Source organism: Myxine glutinosa, chromosome 5 (assembly GCF_964187855.1).
Source record: "Myxine glutinosa chromosome 5, kmMyxGlut1.1, whole genome shotgun sequence".
Classification (NCBI taxonomy): Eukaryota; Metazoa; Chordata; class Myxini; order Myxiniformes; family Myxinidae; genus Myxine; species Myxine glutinosa.
Window position 1 is genome coordinate 23,462,437 of NC_136265.1, and position 20,919 is coordinate 23,483,355.

Sequence of the window (20,919 nt, forward strand, 5' to 3'; positions counted from 1 at the left end):
TGAGACCTTATAACAAGACATTAGACGTTATAACAATGGATACAGGTTCAGTATAATGAGAAATATATCACAGTGTATAAACAATGCTGAGTTGTACACGTTTGACCCAGATATTTGACCTTTGACCATGACCTATGACTTTGACCTTTGACCCACAAATAGGTATGGTCAAGATACACCCATATGCAAAAAATCAAGACCCTAGCTTGAATGCTTGCAAAGATATAAGGGTATTTCTATTTTCCCCACCCCTCTAAAGCCAGTGTTTTGCGTCCCGATAACCGCAATTGTATAAAGCCTGTTATATGAAAATGCTCAATGATGGGAGAATGCCATCATGCAGTTTCATAGAGTACAATACCCATATAACATGAAAACACTGAGAAAAAAACTTTAGAACCACTTTCCAGGTCAGGCCAAAATATGCATTTGACCCCCTGACTAGAGGGGAATTTGAGGGGAAGCGGTGCGGATGGTCCCGTCTGCCAGCATTAGCACAGGTCTGAACAAGATGGGGAGCGTTAAAACAGCACGTTCAAACAGGATAGCAATGCCACCCATCGCTATCAAACAGCACGTACCATTTTTAGAGATTATAACATGGGCTTTCCTTGAGGGATGCGACTCGAACTGCGGCTGCCACCCTGTGTACCTGCTCTGGAAATGGAACTCTCCGAGGACTAAGACAACAGAACACACGTTTATACAGTCACGTGAAAAAGTAAGTACACCCCATGTAAAGTTTTGACTTTTTCAACATACTTCAACATACAGCTATTTGATCTTCATTTCAACAATATTGAAAGATAAAGGTGATATAATATAACAAATATCATGAAACATTTACATTTTGTAGTCCATTGTATAATTTAAATAAACATAAATGCAAATTTTGCATGTGGAAAAAGTAAGTACACCCCAAGAAATGTTTTTAAAATCTTTTTAACATATGTGGACATATCAATATTTGATCTTCATTTAAACAGTATGTATCTAATTGAACAAGAAGCCTGGCGTTGGCTTAGCGGCTAGGGTGCCAGCTTAGGATCCTGGGTTCGAATCCCGGTCGATCACTGAATTAACGCCAGGTGGGTTGACTCAGCCTGTCATCCTTCCGAGGTCGGCTAATTGAGTACCAGTTCACTGGTAATTCCCTGTTTGTCGTAAAAGGCGACAAACAGGGTTGGCGGCAGGAAGGGCATCCGGCCGTAAAACATTGCTTCAAAAAGGGGACCGAAAAACAACAACAACCACGGTGCCCGAAAAAGGCCAACCCCCGCTTGCGGGGAAAAATGGCCTCTAAAGGTTGTTTTTTATCTAATTGAACAAAAAACAATCAAAAATTGACTTTGCAATAATTTATTCAACAAAAAATTGTTGCACAGCATGCACAATTGCATGCACAGCTCGTTTCAAATCCCCCCCACAACATCTCGATGGGATTTAGATCCGGGCTTTGACTTGGCCATTTCAGAACCCTCCATTTCTTTCTTTTCAGCCATTCCTTGGTGGATTTACTGGTATGTTTAGGGTCATTGTCATGTTGCAAGGTCCACCTTTGGTTGAGCTTCAACTTTCTGACAGATGGCCTCACATTATCCTCAAGCACCCTCTGGTTCAATAAAGAATTCATAGTGGATTCTATGATGCTGAGCTGCCCAGGCCCTGATGCAGCAAAGCTGCCCCAAACCATAATATTTCCACCACCATGCTTTGCAGTTGGTATCAGGTTGTTGTGGTCAAATGCTGTCTTTGGTTTTCTCCAAACATGTCTTCTGGTACTGTGGCCAAATAGGTCAACCTTTGACTCATCTGTCCAGAGCACATTCTTCCAGAAGTGCTGGTCTATGCCTAGGTGTTCATTGGCAAACTTTAGTCTTGCCCTGATGTTCTTTCTGGACAGCAAAGGTTTCCTCCTGGCACACCACCCATGTAGATCAAATTTGTGCAGCCGCTTTCTAATGGTGGACTCGTGCACTTTGACATCAACAGTGGCAAGAGCTACCTGTAGGTCCCGTGATGACATTCTGGGGTTCTTACAGACTTCTTTCAGCATCTTGTGGTCTGCTCTCGGGCTGAACTTGCTGGGGCAGCCTGGCCTGAACAAGTTGGCAGTTGTTTGGAATCTTCTCCATTTGACGATGATCTTCCAGACAGTCGAATGATTGATTTCAAATTGTTTGGAGATCTTTTTAAATCCCTTCCCAGACTCGTAGGCATCTATAACCTTCTTTATGAAGGCCTCAGAGAGCTCTTTTGATCTTGGCATGGTGACGCCGCACACTTCAACAACAAAGAGCAAACCAAACTAAATGTCTGAGGTTTAAATAAGACAGGTTCCTCCAAGATCCTCTCTACAATGTTCTAATCATTTGCACCTGAGCTGGTGCACCTGATTTTAATTTTAGGTATTTGAAGTAGTGATTTGAAGACCCTTACGTAGGGGTGTACTTACTTTTTCCACATGTGAAATTCACATTTATGTTTATTTAAATTATACAATGGACTACAAAATGTAAATGTTTCATGATATTTGTTATATTATATCACCTTTATCTATCAATATTGTTGAAATGAAGATCAAATATCTGTATGTTGAAATATGTTGAAAAAGTCAAAACTTTACATGAGGTGACTTTGGGGTGTACTTACTTTTTCACGTGACTGTGTATGTACTTTTTTTACCTTATCACCTTAACATTGCCTTGAATTTGTCATTTCGTTTTCAAAAAGTCAATTGCACCGCTCTCGACTGTATCGCCAATGGTTGGCTTGGCAAGCGATTCATGACGTTTCCAGCAATTCGTAGTTAAATTATGCTTTCAGTCGATAATCCCCGTGAAGGAGTGGTTATCCGTCCAGCATTGGTTCTTGACTTGTAAACTTCCGAATCTGTCAAGTGTGGGCCTCCATTGTCATTGTTACCCCGTTCACGTGAAGCGAAAAGCCGGGTTAAGCAATTGGCCAATCTGTCTGTCTGTGTGTCTGTCTGTCTACAAATGTCAGTTTATGATCGAGGAACTCCTTCATTTTAATTGAATGTTATATTTTGAAAATGAATCGGAAAAGGAACCTGTAGTATAAACAGTCCTCGGGGTCTGAATTTGTCCTGATCTCACTTGCTCAGAGAGGAGTGACATTTTTTTTTACTCTGTCTGTCTGTGTGGCAGTCAAAGAAAACTGAAAATCATTCCAAAAACAAAACTTACTGTTTGTAAGGAAATTATAAAGGACACAAACAACAGGCATGAATCACTAATCTACCATGTTAAATAAGGTGGTGTAAAAGACCCTGCATCAATGGCAGTGAACTTCCGATTTTTTTTTTCGACAACTTTTAAAATCTTTACTTTATTTAAATTTAATTATATACTTCAACACTGTAGAACAGAAATCACCTTTAAGCACTTTCAAAACCCTTCCATTTATCATTATTTGGCCAAAATATTACGGCATCTTATGTCCCCATGGCCAATCAAATTTGCCACTCGCTGACCCCGTCCATGTCCTTGTTTATCAAGACTGCGCAGGGTACGGTGTTGCATGAACTTTTTTTGTAGGATAATATCTGTTGATTTATTTATTTATTTTGCAAGTGTCTACATGGAATCCTCCCCCCTCGCCCTCCTCCCCACTCTACCCCTACATTTTTTTTGCCATTGCACTAATCACATCTATTTTGTATTCCAGTGAAGTGCAGTAGCTGCAAGAATGAATCTGATACTTATGAGCCTTTTCTCGACCTAGCACTGGATATAAAGGTATTGGTTGTTCCTTTTTGTTGTCTTTTTTTTTTTTTGCTCTTCTTGTCCTCCACAATCTTTACATACCCAACTCTAATGCTATAACGTGTCGTTTGTATACCTTGTAGTTTGCACAGCTGCATCATGCATATCTCTTGTCATGTAGTCTGTGACAGACATCCTCTCGGCGTTGCGGCAGTTCGTGAAGCCAGAGTTCTTGGAAGGGGAAAATGCTTACAAATGTGAAAGGTACACTTTATCTAGCATTAGTACTTCATGTTGGATATTGAAATTAGATTGTTTTTTGTTGCTTGATGAAACCCCTTCATTTTCTTTGCACACGTGAAATCGTTATTAAGTTAAACGATGGAGGGTTTGCTTTGCTTTACATATACTGTATATCAAATATACAAAACTCATTCTCATCACTCGATAACTGACTGACTCGCTGATTTAAATGGATAGTAACTTCTTGGTGGTTTACAAAGTTGAATTTTGCTAAAAGGGGGAAAAAAAAAAAAATGCGCGTGCTTGTGCGTGCATGCGTGCGTGTGATGAAAAACAAAGACCCACCCACATCTCTTGTGTGAATGGAGGGAATAACCAATCAGCTCTCACCTAATTAATTACCCCAGGTGGCTAGGATTAAATAAGTAGATCAATTCCTCCCATGCTCTTCCAGCTGAAGAAAGCTGCATAACTGCAACCATGTGGTTGTGAAGTGTGTTGAATTACGTGGTGAGGTGTTTTTAATTACGTGGTGGTGAGGTGTTTTTAATTATGTGGTGGTGAGGTGTTTTGAATTACGTGGTGGTGAGGTGTTTTGAATTACGTGGTGGTGAGGTGTAATCGTCCCAAACTTCCAGTCTGCACCTACCCCTCCCGTATGTATGTGCTGAGGGGTTCTTTTTTGAATGCTATATATTTTTTTCAACCTAAATTGCTTATAAAAATGTAATATCACAAACACTACAAATAAATTTGTGCAAAATAATTGTTTGTATTATGATTGGTGTAAATCATGACAACACAGCAACTCCGGTACAGTCATTATCCTGAGCTAAAACAAGCCCGTTCCTCTGCAACGATGCATGGTGAGGCGAGCGTAACCGAGCCAAGCTGGCATGTGTATGCATATGTATATGTATATATATATATATACAGTGAAACCTTGACTTACGAGTTTAATTCGTTCTGTGACCGAGCTCGTAACTCAATTTGCTCGTTTCTCAAATTAAATTTCCCCATTAAAATGAATTGAAATGCTATTAATCCGTTCCAGCCCCCCAAAAACCACACCAATTTTTTTGGAAATATATATATATATAAATATCTCGCGCTTTATATTTCACCTGTATGCAGCATACAAGTTGGCAGGATGGCCTGGACTGGAGGTACGCACACTTGACTCTAAACTGTCCAGCCTGGGTTTAAATCCCGACCCAGCTATAACCTGTCATGTCGGTGTTTCACAGGCAGGGTGATTCATCAATGTGTGTACCGCTAAACTGGGCGCCCCGTTTGCGTCCCATTAGTTGTTGGATGTTAAGGATCTCACCGTGTCTTCCACAAAGAGAAGGCGAGCTATCGCCGGCACTCTGAACAAGTTGTGGCCTGGCATGCTCTTCTCCTCTGCCGTTATATACGTCCTCCTCGGCATCTTTTTCCAGAAGAGCCCTGTCTCGTCACAGTTGAAGATTTGCTGGGGGATGTATCCATCGGCTTCTATCAGTTCGGCAAAAGTTATAATAAAATCTTCAGCTGCCTTCACATCCGAGCTTGCTGCCTCACCATGCCTGACGACGGAGTGAATGCCGGTCCTCTTCTTAAAATTATCAAACCATCCCCAACTGGCTTTGAATGACTCTTCCGATGCCTCGTCCGTTGATGTTCCCGCCGTCTGCTGCACCAAATCCCCGTAAATGTCTCGTGCCTTCTCACAGATGATGCTCCCGGTCACGGTATCTCCTGCAAGCTGCTTCTCCGTCAACCACACAAACAACAACTTCTCCATCTCTTCATGGACAGAGGTCCGGAGCTTTGAAATAATCTTTACGCCCTTGGCTGGCGTTATAGCCTTTATCGACTCCTTCTGCTTCAAAATCGTACATATCGTAGAAGTACTACGATCGTACTGCCTCGCCAAGTCGACAACACGCACACCTCGCTCATGTTTTTCGACGATTACGTGTTTTATATCCAAGCTCGCTCGCTCGTAACTCAGATCTCGGCTCGCATCACAAAGCAAAAAATCGACCGAGCGACGGCTCGTATCTCGGAAAACTCGTAAGTTGGTGCACTCGTAAGTCAAGGTTTCACTGTATATATATATATATATATATATATATATATATATATATATATATATATATATATATATATATATATATATATATATATATATATATATATATATATATATATATATATATATATATACTGAAACGCAAAAGAAACTTACCACCTTTGAAACCTTTAAATATAAACAATAACACTGCGTGTAGTAAATGTGTGAACTTATTTGTGGACAATAGTGTCCTCGCTGTCAGACAAAACGGTCACGGATGGTCACTTGAACCTTCAATGGTCACTTCATAGCACAGCTGTTGAACAGCCGTTTTGACTGTCAGTGATTAGCCAAGGGGTACGGGATGATTTTAATGAGCTGCACATGATGTCTTGATATTGGCTTTAAAAAGGCCAGTGCAAAATGGGCATTTTGACCGAAAAATTTGACCATTTTGACCATTTTGACCAACTTCAAAAAGACCGAAAACGCAAAAGAAATTTACCACTTGTTTGAAATGTAATAAAATTGTAACAGTTCAAAATAATACAAACCAACAATTGCTAATTGAAACATTGGCATTTTATTGATGACATGTCAAGTTTTTGACCAAGATATACACCATCTCATCAGTTTGTTCTACAGTACAGAACAGCACAGGGTGCAATGTCAGTCCCCTTTCAATAGCGTGTATGGCCACCATTGTTTTGGATACAGGCAGTGCATCGTCGGCATATACTGCCTACCAGTCTTTGGATGGATTGCTGCTGGATTCTGTCCCACTCAGTCCTCAATGTCTGAAGCAGCTCTGCCCGTGTCCTGGCCCTGCCAACTACGCGTCTCCCAAGCTCATCCCACAGGTGCTCTATGGGATTCAGGTCAGGGGAGAGCGCAGGCCACTGCATGGTGTTGATGTTCTCGCCTTGGAGAAATGCAGTGGTAAAGCGAGCAGCATGGGGACGAGCGTTGTCATGCTGAAAGGTTCTCAGTTCTGGGTGGTCTAGCAGGAATGGCAGCAGATGAGGTCGCAGGATGTTATCCACATACCGCTGGGCGTTAAGATTCCCATCCACAACCACCAGTGGCGTCCTGTACCGGCCTGATATGGCTGCCCACACCATCACACTTGGGCCACCCCACCTGTTGGCTTGACGCACGCAACAATCGGCATATCGCTCGCCAGTTCTTCTCCAGACACACTCACGCCCATCAGGACTGTCCACACAGAACCTTGACTCATCGCTGAAAGTGACCTCGTTCCACTGCGCCAAGGTCCACTGCTGATGCTGCTGGCACCATCTCTGATGGTTGCGGCGATGGGCAACCGTCATCACGGGGCCTCTGTATGGTCTTCTGGCAGTCAGACCATAGTCATGCAGTCGTCTTCGTGCAGTATCATTGGAGATCCGTGGGTTTGCATGCACCGGAGTTTCTGCCGCAGTGCGGGATGCTGGACGGAATCGATCCCGCAGGTGACTTCGGACCATCTGCCTGTCCTGCCTTGCAGTGGTGACTCTTGGCCTCCCTGATCGAGGTCTGTCATCTGCAGAGTTGTGGAGGGTGTCTCTGTCCACCAGGGCCGATATCGCCTGGTGTGAACAGCCAAGGCGACGTGCCACCTCACGGTAGCTCAGTCCACCTTGCAGCATGCCCAGGGCACGCTGCCGTTGATCCCTTGACAATCGTGGCATGTTGATTGAAATACCCATTTTGCACTGGCCTTTTTAAAGCCAATATCAAGACATCACGTGCAGCTCATTAAAATCATCCCGTACCTCTTGGCTAATCACTGACAGTCAAAACGGCTGTTCAACAGCTGTGCTATGAAGTGACCATTGAAGGTTCAAGTGACCATCCGTGACCGTTTTGTCTGACATTGAGGACACTATTGTCCACAAATAAGTTCACACATTTACTACACGCAGTGTTATTGTTGATATTTAAAGGTTTCAAAGGTGGTAAGTTTCTTTTGCGTTTCAGTATATATATATATATATATATATATATATATATATATATATATATATATATATATATATATATATATATATATATATATATATATATATATATATATATATATATATATATATATGTGTGTATATATATACTGTATATATATATCTATGTATATATATATATATAGCTATGTATATATATATATATATATATATATATATATATATATATATATATATATATATATATATATATATATATATATATATATATACATATATATATATATGTGTATGTCACGTGAAAAAGTAAGTATGCCCCATGTAAAGTTTTGACTTTTTCAACATACAGCTATTTGACATGCCCTTCCTGCCACCAACCCAGCGAAGGACCGCTGTTGAAAACATTTATCACTACTTCAAATACCTAAAATTAGAATCAGGTGCAAATGATTAGAACATCGTTAGAGAGGATCTTGGGGGAACTTGTCTTATTTAAACCTCAGACATTTAGTTTGGTTTGCTTTTTGTTGTTGAAGTGTGCGGCATCACCATGCCTAGATCAAAAGAGCTCTCTGAGGCCTTCAGAAAGAAGGTTATAGATGCCTACGAGTCTGGGAAGGGATTTAAAAAGATCTCCAAACAATTTGAAATCAATCATTCGACTATCCGGAAGATCATCTACAAGTGGAGAAGATTCCAAACAACTGCCAACTTGTTCAGGCCAGGCCGCCCCAGCAAGTTCAGCCCGAGAGCAGACCGCAAGATGCTGAAAGAAGTCTCCAAGAACCCCAGAATGTCATCACGGAACCTACAGGTAGCACTTGCCACTGTTGATGTCAAAGTGCACGAGTCTATCATTAGAAAGAGGCTGCACAAATTTGATCTACATGGGAGGTGTGCCAGGAGGAAACCTTTGCTGTTCTTTCTGGACATCAGGGCAAGACTAAAGTTTGCCAATGAACACCTCGGCAAAGACCAGCACTTCTGGAACAATGTGCTCTGGACAGATGAGTCAAAGGTAGAGCTATTTGGCCACAGTACCAGAAGACATGTTTGGCGAAAACCAAAGACAGCATTTGACCACAAGAACCTGATACCAACTGCAAAGCATGGTGGTGGAAATATTATGGTTTGGGGCAGCTTTGCTGCATCAGGGCCTGGGCAGCTCACCATCATAGAATCCACTATGAATTCTTCATTGTACCAGAGGGTGCTTCAGGATAATGTATATATATTTTCTTTTGCGATTTGCGATTTGTTCCATCTGTCAGAAAGTTGAAGGTCAACCGGAGGTGGACCTTGCAACATGACAATGACCCTAAACATACCAGTAAATCCACCAAGGAATGGCTGAAAAGAAAGAAATGGAGGGTTCTGGAGTGGCCAAGTCAAAGCCCGCATCTAAATCCCATCGAGATGTTGTGGGGGGATTTGAAACGAGCTGTGCATGCAAGAAACCCCTCAAACATCGCACAGCTTAAATAATTCTGCATGGAGGAGTGGGCAAAAATTTCTCCCAGTCGATGTCAGAGACTGGTAGACAGTTATAAGAAACGCCTACTTGAAGTTGTTTCTGCCAAAGGGGGCAATACCACCTATACGAACCAAGGGTGTACTTACTTTTCCCACAGAAGGAAATGGCATCTCTGTCAATTTTTTGTTGAATAAATTATTGCAAAGTCAATTGTTCAGTGTTTTTTGTTTCATTAGATCACCTTTATCTATAGATACTGTTTAAATGAAGATCAAATATTGATATGTCCACATATGTTAAAAAGATTTTTTAAACATTTCATGGGGTGTACTTACTTTTTCCACATGCGAAATTTGCATTCATGTTTATTTAAATTATACATTGGACGACAAAATGTAAATACAAACAACACAAATGTAAATTTAAATGGACTACAAAATGTAAATGTTTCATGATATTTGTTATATTATTGTCCCCCGTCGCACCGCGGAGCGAAAGGGGGACTATGGTTTTCCCCTCCGTCTGTGCGTGCGTGCGTGCATAAGCGAAGGACCGCATTCGAATTTGGTGTGTGGGTGCAACCCACGTCAATATCCAAGATGGCCGCCACCATGTATGTCTGATGCCATGTATGTCTGAACCTTGAGTGGAATATCTTGAAAAATAAGCGAAGTACCAACTTCTAATCTGGTGTGTGGGTGTATCTAGGCATAAGAACCACCTTTCGAGGCCATTTTTCTCCGCAGAGCAGGGGTTGACCTTTTTCGGGCACCATGGACCCTTTTTGAAACAATGTTTTATGGCCGGATGCCCTTCCTGCCACCAACCCTGTTCGTCGTATCTAGGCAGAAGGAAGAACCCTATTGAAAATTGGGTCGCCACGTCAAAATCCAAGATGGCCACCGCCATGTATGTCTGAACCTTGTGAGCTGAATATCCTGAAAAATTAGCGAAGTACCAACTTCTAAGGTGGTGTGTGGGTGTATCTTGGCATAAGGAAGAACCCTATTGAAAATTGGGTCACCACGTCAAAATCCAAGATGGCCGCCACCATGTATGTCTGAACCTTGTGAGCTGAATATCTTGAAAAATAAGCGAAGTACCAACTTCTAATCTGGTGTGTGGGTGTATCTCGGCACAAGGAAGAAGGCAATTGAAAATTAGGTCCCCACGTCAAAATCCAAGATGGCCACCACCATATATATGTCTGAACCTTGTGAGCGAAATATCTTGAAAAATAAGCGAAGTACCAACTTCTAATCTGGTGTGAGGGTGTATCTCGGCAAAAGGAAGAACGCTATTGAAAATTGGGTCGCCACGTCAAAATCCAAGATGGCCACCACCATATATATGTCTGAACCTTGTGAGCAAAATATCTTGAAAACTAAGCAAAGTACCAACTTCTAATCTGGTGTGTGGGTGTATCTCGGCAAAAGGAAGAACCCTATTGAAAATTGGGTCGTCACGTCAAAATCCAAGATGGCCACCACCATATATATGTCTGAACCTTGTGAGCAAAATATCTTGAAAAATAAGCGAAGTACCAACTTCTAATCTGGTGTGTGGGTGTATCTAGGCATACGGAAGACCCCAATTGAAAATTGGGTCACCATGTCAAAATCCAAGATGGCCGCCGCCATGTATGTCTGAACCTTGTGAGCGGAATATCTTGGAAAAATAAACGAACTACTAACTTCTAATCTGGTGTGTGGGTGTATCTACGCATAAGGAAGAAGGCTATTGAAAATTGGGTCGCCACGTCAAAATCCAAGATGGCCGCCGCCATGTATGTCTGAACATTGTGAGCGGAATATCTTGAAAAATAAGCGAAGTACCAACTTCTAATCTGGTGTGTGGGTGTATCTCAGCATAAGGAAGAACGCTGTTGAAAATTGGGTCGCCACGTCAAAATCCAAGATGGCCACCTCCATGTATGTCTGAACCTTGTGAGCGAAATATCATATCATATCATTGTGTAGCGGTTACCGCTGGATGCACACAATCGCCTTGCACCGGCCAGAACACGGCCAGACGCGCCTCTCCCGGGCATGCCCGGACTCTCTGTTCCCGGGCATGCCCGAACCTCCCGGGCACGCCCGGTCTCGTCTTTCCCGGGCATGCCCGCTCTCGCCTTTCCAGGGCTCGCCCAGAGCGTCCGGGCATGCCCGCTATCGCCTTTCCAGGGCTCGCCCAGAGCGTCCGGGCATGCCCGCTATCGCCTTTCCAGGGCTCGCCCAGAGCGTCCGGGCATGCCCGCTATCGCCTTTCCAGGGCTCGCCCAGAGCGTCCGGGCATGCCCGCTCTCGCCTTTCCAGTGCTTGTCCAGAGCGCCCGGGCACGCCCAGCCTCGACTTGCCAGGCCGCAGCCAAACACGCCCGGGCAGGTCCAGACTCGCCTTTCCAAGGCTCGCCCTTGACACCCGGGCATGCCCGGTATAGCTTTTGCCGGGCAAACTTCCCGACATAAATGTGTATATATATTGCTGCCCGATAAACGGGCTTTTGTCAGAATACCTGAGCTGTTTTGTTTTAATAAAGCAACTCGGACGAATTCCGTCTTTGGTCGCGTCACTTCTTTCGACTCGCGTTGGAGCGCAGCTCCCTCAATAGCATGTTTTCTGCGTCTTCCACTTTGTTAACTCACATCACTTCCCCGACGGGGGACCTGGGCGGAACGCTTGTATCACCTTTACCTATCAATATTGTTGAAATGAAGATCAAATAGCTGTATGTTGAAATATGTTGAAAAAGTCAAAACTTTACATGGGGTGTACTTGCTTTTTCACGTGACTATCTATATTATAATAGGCTACGGTGATTCTGTCTGTCTGTTTGTCAGTCTGTCCGGGAGTGTGGCTTACTCCGTTTGCAGAGTTCTTCTTGGAGAGGCTTCATGTAAACAAATATCCACCATTTTATTGACTAATAGCTTTGAGACCTGTTTAGTTAGGCCCTTGCTGTCTTTCTCTCACACACAGGTTTACTTCAACTCTAATTGTCCCCCGTCGCATAGTGGAGCGAAAGGGGGACTATGGTTTTCCCCTCCGTCCGTGTGTCCGTCCGTCCGTCCGTGCGTGCGTGCGGGCGTGCGTGTTTGCGTGCGGGCGTTCGTGCGTGCGTGCATAGGCGAAGGACCGCATTCGAATTTGGTGTGTGGGTGCAACCCACGTCAAAATCCAAGATGGCCGCCGCCATGTATGTCTGATGCCATGTATGTCTGAACCTTGTGAGATGAATATCTTGAAAAATAAGCGAAGTACAAACTTCTAATCTGGTGTGTGGGTGTATCTAGGCATAAGGAAGAACGCTATTGAAAATTGGGTCGCCACGTCAAAATCCAAGATGGCCGCCACTATATATATGTCTGAAACTTGAGTGAAATATCTCGAAAAATAAGCGAAGTACCAACGTCTAATCTGGTGTGTGGGTGTATCTAGGCACAAGGAAGAACGCTGTTTAAAATCGGGTCGCCACGTCAAAAGCCAAGATGGCCGCCGCCATGTATGTCTGAACCTTGAGATGAATATCTTGAAAATAAGCGTAGTACCAACTTCTAATTTGGTGTGTGGGTGTATCTCGGCATAAGGAAGACCGCTATTGTAAATTGGGTCGCCACGTCAAACTCCAAGATGGCCACCACCATATATATGTCTGAACCTTGTGAGTGAAATATCTTGGAAAATAAGCAAAGTACCAACTTCTAATCTGGTGTTTGGGTGTATGTAGGCACAAGGAAGAACGCTATTGAAAATTGGGTCGCCATGTCAAAATCCAAGATGGCCGCCGCCATGTATGTCTGAACCTTGTGAGCGGAATATCTTGAAAAATAAGCGAAGTACCAACTTCTAATCTGGTGTGTGGGTGTATCTAGGCAAAAGGAAGAACGCTATTGAAAATTGGGTCGCCATGTCAAAATCCAAGATGACCGCCGCCATGTATGTCTGAACCTTGTGAGCGGAATATCTTGAAAAATAAGCGAAGTACCAACTTCTAATCTGGTGTGTGGGTGTATCTAGGCAAAAGGAAGAACGCTATTGAAAATTGGGTCGCCACGTCAAAATCCAAGATGGCCGCCTCCATGTATGTCTGAACCTTGTGAGCGAAATATCATATCATAGCATGTTTTCTGCGTCTTCCACTTTGTCAACTCACATCACTTCACCGACGGGGGACCTAGGCGTAACGCTTGTTAACCGTCACTAACATAGTTTTGGACTCGGTTGAAAAAAAACGGGTAGATAATCCCATGAAAGTTTCTGTTTATAGAACGAAATGACCTGTAAAATGGCCGAAATCATTGAGTCACCCTCACGATTTTATCTCGAATTCACCATCTCATTTAATTTTTATCAATTGTTTTAGACACGGTGTCAGAAATAATTGACAACATTCACGCACACACGGGAAAATGAAGATATATTTTTTTAAATCGCGCCATGATGATACACGAAAATACACCGCCTAAAATAACAGTCGGGGAAAATGTCGACATATATTAAAAATTCGCTTTTTCTTTTCCATTAAGATATATTACTTTTACTTTTGATGACAGTCATCACAAAACGCCATATATTTCTTCGTTCTTATTTCATTCAACATTATTATCCGGAAGTAAAAACTAAAATATGTTTCAGGAAATTACCGAGAGATATTTCTCCGTTTTTTTTTTATTAGTTATGTGCGCATACACTTTAAATAGGTTTATTTGAAATCTTTAACTTTCACAATGTAATTTACTTGCCATTTGATGATTACGAGACACTTCCTCTTGAGGATCGTGACAATTCATGTGTTGCGTGGAAACTTCCATTTCCAAAATGAATGAGATGGGCGAGGAGCGAGGAGTTGGAGAGTGAGGAGCAAAGGGGTTGGAGAGTGAGGGGCGAGGAGTTGGAGAGTGAAGAGCGAGTGGTTGGAGAGCGAGGAGCGATTGGAGAGGAGAGCGAGGAGCGATTGGAGAGGAGAGTGAGGAGCGATTGGAGAGGAGAGTGAGGAGCGATTTGAGAGGAGAGTGTGAGGAATTGGAGGGGAGTGTGAGGGATTGGAGAGGAGTGTGAGGGATTGGAGAGCGAGGAGGTAGGGGTTGGAGAGCGAGGAGCTAGGGGTTGGAGAGCGAGGAGCTAGGGGTTGGAGAGCGAGGAGCTAGGGGTTGGAGAGCGAGGAGCTAGGGGTTGGAGAGCGAGGAGCTAGGGGTTGGAGAGCGAGGAGCTAGGGGTTGGAGAGCGAGGAGCTAGGGGTTGGAGAGCGAGGAGCTAGGGGTTGGAGAGCGAGGAGCTAGGGGTTGGAGAGCGAGGAGCTAGGGTTTGGAGAGCGAGGAGCTAGGGGTTGGAGAGCGAGGAGCGAGGGGTTGGAGAGGGAGGAGCTAGGGGTTAGAGAGCGAGAAGCTGGGTGTTGGAGAGCGAGGAGCAAGGAGTTGGAGAGTGAGGGCCGATTGGAGAGGAGAGTGAGGAGCGATTTGAGAGGAGAGTGTGAGGAATTGGAGGGGAGTGTGAGGGATTGGAGAGGAGTGTGAGGGATTGGAGAGCGAGGAGCTAGGGGTTGGAGAGCGAGGAGCTAGGGGTTGGAGAGCGAGGAGCTAGGGGTTGGAGAGCGAGGAGCTAGGGGTTGGAGAGCGAGGAGCTAGGGGTTGGAGAGCGAGGAGCTAGGGGTTGGAGAGCGAGGAGCTAGGGGTTGGAGAGCGAGGAGCTAGGGGTTGGAGAGCGAGGAGCTAGGGTTTGGAGAGCGAGGAGCTAGGGGTTGGAGAGCGAGGAGCGAGGGGTTGGAGAGGGAGGAGCTAGGGGTTAGAGAGCGAGAAGCTGGGTGTTGGAGAGTGAGGAGCAAGGAGTTGGAGAGTGAGGGCCGATTGGAGAGGGGAGTGTGAGGGATTGGAGAGGAGTGTGAGGGATTGGAGAGGAGTGTGAGGGATTGGAGAGGAGTGTGAGGGATTGGAGAGGAGTGTGAGGAAGTATATAAATTCATACAGGGTGGTCCAGAAACCCAGGGCACATTTTGAAGAACGATACCTGTAACAAACAACTAAGTTTATTATTGTTCTTTGGTGCAAATGATTACTTGTTAAACAGGTATATTAATCAGTCTAATATACATGAAACAGATCAGTTCAAATGTTCAAACTGCTTTTATTCATTGTCTATGCCCAGCTGTAGCCGTGACGAAACGCTCTGACACACAGTTCTGCATGTTTCAGTTGTCAAGGCAGCAGTCTCATTACCGATTCTTTGACAAGTTGTCTGCAGAACTTCAGCCAAATTTCCAGATACAGTATACAAACAAGCGTACAGCGCAAATTTTCTGTCTCACGATATCCTCTGTCGTTTTGGACACGTTTTATCCTCTGTCTCACGATATTAGGGCGTCTAATTCACAATGAACTAAACTAATGCAAAGACAAATGCGTGCAGTACAGTGAGCGAAGCTCACCCCGATCCATATCACGTGATGCACCTCACCCTGTTGCGTATCATGTGATGCGCCTCACCCTGTTGCGTTTCACGTGATGCCTGTGCGTGTTGGAGGTCACATCCATTTTCGAGTAATCACGTTTTGTTTTGCACCAAAGAACAATAATATACTTAGTTGTTTGTTGCAGGTATCGTTCTTCAAAATGTGCCCAGGGTTTCTGGACCACTATATATATACACACACACATGTGGTCGGACCCCGACATTCGCAGGAGGGATACATTCTGGGAGAATGCGGCGAATGTCAAATCTGTGAATATGGGGGTAAAAAATTTATTATTTTTATTACATGGTCTAGGCTCATGGAAGAGTTATGACACAGAACAAGTCATGAAACAATATAACAATATAACAAAGGGAACAACAGGAGAAAGTGGAAACACCAACAGCAGGGTGGAAGGAGACAGACAAACAAGGATTGCAGGTAACGGTGAGGGGAAAGGGAGAACGCAAAGGGTGGAGAAGAGGAATACATAAGCAAAATGTTTGGGAGGGGTGGGGTGGTTTAACAGGTGTAGAAAAGATCATGATTTTGGATGGGGGATGACTTGAGATGTTGGTGAACAGCTGTCTTGAAGACCTGGAGGGAAGAGTGAGATTGAAGAGAACATGGAAGGTGGTTCCAAAGGCGGGAAAATTTGGAATAAATGAGTGGAGGTGAGCAGCATTGGTTCTGGATTTAGGCAGTTTCTCTCCGAGACCATGTGTGGTCCTGCAGATGCCTGAGGGGGACAAAGCAAGGAGAGGGCAAGGGGAGCAAGTCTTAACAAGGCACCACCAGGTTTCAGAGGAAGGAGACAAGTTTGAAAGCTCATTCTTGCGATTGGACAGATGTTGTTTTCTGGCTCTCCAGAGAGTAGACACACACTTTTTGCGAGCTTTGTGGAATTATGTGAGGTTGGCTTCAGTTGGATTTGCCTTCCAGGAGGAGAATGCAAGTTGTTTTAAAGCAACTGCCTCACCACATGTTTCATAGTAACAAGAGCAGGAAGATGGGTAAGATAATTGAAGAGGTGGGATTAATTTGCATGTAAGAGAGAGCAGTTTTCTGGAGAAAAATTCCCAGGCTCAATTAATAGCAGCGGTGGATATAGGAGACCAGTCCTAATGTGTTTGAAAAAAAAAAAAGAACCAATGTATATATCTATCTATAATTCCAGTAATCTCTGTACGTTTGTACGTTTGTCTGTGACCGCTGTTTCTCGACAACCACGGGTCCGATATACTTTTAACTTGCCAGGTATATTGCTGGGCACCCGAGGATGTGCCTTTTCAAGGTTTCATATTAATCGGACAATTACTTACCGAGCTATGTCCAAAAAACGATTCAACCAATCAGAGAGCAGCGAACTATCGCGTGTGCCGAACGTGGCGGACACACTCTGCCTCGGATGGCACATTTGAGAGCGTATTCATTTATTTCACGTTTGCAAACTATGTTGGCGTTAAACTATGTTTTAAAACTAATAAAAACGAATTTGCGATTCATTCGCTTTCCTGCGCGTTTGTGCACGCGATGGCGATTTCTTTACCAAACTCCGGAAGCCGTTCGCTTTGGACCAAACCATTTCATGTAAATAGAGGGGGGGGATTGTCACCGTACTCGCAAGCCGTTCGCTTTGGACCAAACCATTGCATGTAAATAGAGGGGGGGGATTGTCACCGTACTCGCAAGCCGTTCGCTTTGGACCAAACCATTTCATGTAAATAGAGGGGGGGGATATAATTTTAGATATAGATATAGTACGGGCAATGCCCTAGTATATATAATATATATATGGTGTGTATATTAGGGTGGTCCACAATTATTTTATTTTTTTGAATGTCATGTTCTCACAATCCAGAACTGTTCCAATACCTCAAAAAGCACTGCTGGTGAAATAAAAATGAAATTGAATAATATTTATGGGTAGCTCATGGTATTCATAACTGCAATGCAATGCAGGGAGAACTGCATAACTGCAACGCAATTGGCCAATGCAATGCACTGCAATGCAGGGTATTCATTATTATAGGTACACACACCTCCTTCAATGCACTGCAATGCAATGCACTGCAATGCAGGGTATTCATTATTATAGGTACACACACCTCCTTCAATGCACTGCAATGCAATGCACTGCAATGCAGGGTATTCATAACTCAACTTAAAATTCCTGTAAAAGTATGCGTCAATCAGAAACTGTTTCAGTGTCCATGGTAATGTAGTGAGTGGAGGTGAGATCTCGCGAGATCTTTGTCGGCGAGTCACGTTTTTTCGAAGCTGTCCACGCTCTCACGCTTTCGAAATTAAGTAATTGTTCACAATTGTGTTTTTGTCGAAACTGTATTTATCTTTCGGTGTGTGTACCTATCTATCTATAATTCCAGTAATCTCTGTATGTCTGTGTGTTTGTCTGTGTGTTTGTCGTTTGTCTGTGACCGCTGTTTCTCGACAACCACGGGTCCGATATACTTGAAACTTGCCAGGTATATTGCTGGGGACCCGAGGATGTGCCTTTTCAAGGTTTCATATTAATCGGAGAAGTAGTTACCGAGCTATGGCGATTTCTTTACCAAACTCCGCAAGCCGTTCGCTTTGGACCAAACCATTTCATGTAAATAGAGGGGGGGGGATTGTCACCGTACTCGCAAGCCGTTCGCTTTGGCTTTGCGAATGGACCAAACCATTTCATGTAAATAGAGGGGGGGGATATAATTTTAGATATATATATAGTATGGGCATGCCCTAGTAATAATAATAATAATAATAATAATAACAATAATAATACATTTATTTTATATAGCGCTTTTCAAGAAGCCCAAAGACGCTTTGACAGAGTACAAAAAACAAGTGCAAAAAGACAAAAATAAATAGGTAAATAATCAAAGCAAAAGGAAGGAGAAGGAGAAGAGATAGTCAGGGGTTAAATGCTGTGGGTTAAATGTTAAATGCAGTGTTGAACAGGTGGGTCTTGAGTGATGTTTTGAATGTGGTGAGTGAGGAGGAGTCTCTGATGGTGTGAGGTAGTGAGTTCCAGAGGGTGGGAGCAGCGATGGAGAAGGCCCTGTCCCCCCAGGATCTGAATTTGGTCTGGATGGAGGGGACAGGAGGTTGGCGCCAGCAGAGCGGAGGTTGTGGGTGGGAGTGTGTCTGGAGAGGAGGTCAGTCAGGTAGGATGGGGCCAGGTTATGGAGGGCTTTGTAGGTCAAGAGGAGGATTTCGTACTGGATTCTCTGGGGGATGGGGAGCCAGTGAAGCTTATAAAGGACGGGGGTGATGTGGTCACGGGTCCGGGAATGGGTGAGTAGACGGGCAGCGGAGTTCTGAATGTATTGGAGTTTATTGATGATTATTGAGGGTGAACCATAGAGGAGGCTGTTGCAGTAATCCAGACGGGATGTGATGAAGGCGTGGATGAGGGTTTCTGCAGCCATGGAGGAGAGGGATGGACGGAGACGGGCGATGTTTTTCAGGTGAAAGAAGGCTGTCTTTGTGATTTGTTTAGTGTATTTGTCGAAGGAGAGGGTTTGATCAAAGATGATGCCAAGATTCCGGATGTGAGGGGAGGTGGATACTGGGAAACCGTCAATGTTGAGGGCGAAGTTATGGGTGGATTTGGTGAGCGTTTTTGGGCCGATGATGATTATTTCAGATTTATCATAGTTAAGTTTGAGGAAGTTGATTTGAAGCCAGGATTTTATTTCAGTGATGCAGTTTGTCAGGATAGAGTGGGTGGCGGTGGAGATTGACTTGGTGGAGATGAAAAGCTGGATGTCATCGGCGAAGCAGTGGAATTGGAGACCATGACGGTGGATTAAGTGACCAAGGGGGGGGGGCAGGTACAGGATGAAGAGGAGGGGGCCGAGAACTGAACCTTGGGGGACACCTTGGGGGAGGGGAGCAGTGGGGGATTTGCAGTTATTGATGGAGATGAACTGGCGTCTGTCAGAGAGGTAAGATTTGATCCAAGAGAGGGCAGTGCCGGTAATGTTAAAGGTGGTTTCAAGTCGGGTGAGGAGGATGGTGTGATTGATGGTGTCAAAGGCGGCACTGAGGTCGGAGGATGAGAATGTTGAGGTTGCCGGCGTCAGAGGAGAGGAGAAGGTCGTTGGTGATTTTGAGGAGAGCAGTTTCAGTACTGTGGTTGGAGCGGAATCCGGATTGGAATGTTTCATACAGGTTATTGGCAGAGAGGTGATGTTTGAGTTGAGTGGCTGCAGCGCGTTCCAAAACTTTTGACAGAAAGGGTAGGTTGGAGATGGGTCTGAAGTGATTTAGGGTGTCAGGTGTCCTTAGTGTGTGTCCTTAGGTAGTGTGTCCTTAGGAAGATTATCGGTGTTCATTTTTCATACCTGTATAGAAAATAGTCGGTTAATTTGCGTCTTTTGAGGCCTTGTAGGCTACCATGTCCTACCTTGAGGCTTTCTTTTTCTCTCAGCGGTCCGTTGATTGTGCTCCAATAACTTTCGTTCTCAGTTTTTCCCCAGTCTTTTCACCCCATACGTCCTTGTTTAAAATCTCAACTCCCAAAAAAATACCAAACAAAACAAAAAATTTTTTCCTTCTTTATTCTTATTCGTTGTTCTTATTCATTTATTCGTTGTTCTTATTCATTCGTTCGTTCTTCGATCACGTGTTTCACCTCCATTTTCCCAGATAGTTTTCACTGTTAAATTTAAAAATGTTTAAACTTTCCCCTGAAGTACTGTATTCTGTCGTATATTATAACACCTTTTTCTTCTTCTTCTTTAAAAGGGTGTTTTCGACTTGCTCACCAAATCTATTCATTCCAAAAAGAAATTCCATCTCTTACAGTTTCTCTTTCCTCCATTCCCTAAACTCACCTGCTCTCCATCCCCCCTCCAGCGTCCTCAAACGTATTTTTGACTCGAACGTCACAAGAAACTCATTTTGCAATAAATGTTCGTTTCCCATTAATCGTACACTTTCTAAAATCCAATCTCACCCCTCCCCTCCTAATCTTCCCCATCACTCCTCCCCTCCAAAACT

General features: G+C 43.8%; 1 protein-coding gene across 1 annotated transcript in view; it reads left to right on the plus strand.

The window, feature by feature from the left end:
- Nucleotides 1-20,919, plus strand: part of LOC137427846 (uncharacterized) — a 51,403-nt gene that overhangs the window by 15,167 nt on the left and 15,317 nt on the right. Inside the window, exons 6-7 of the mRNA XM_068117616.2 lie at nt 3,691-3,761; nt 3,910-3,992. Of these exons, the coding sequence (XP_067973717.2) occupies nt 3,691-3,761; nt 3,910-3,992 (154 nt within the window). The remainder of the gene's footprint in view (nt 1-3,690; nt 3,762-3,909; nt 3,993-20,919) is intronic.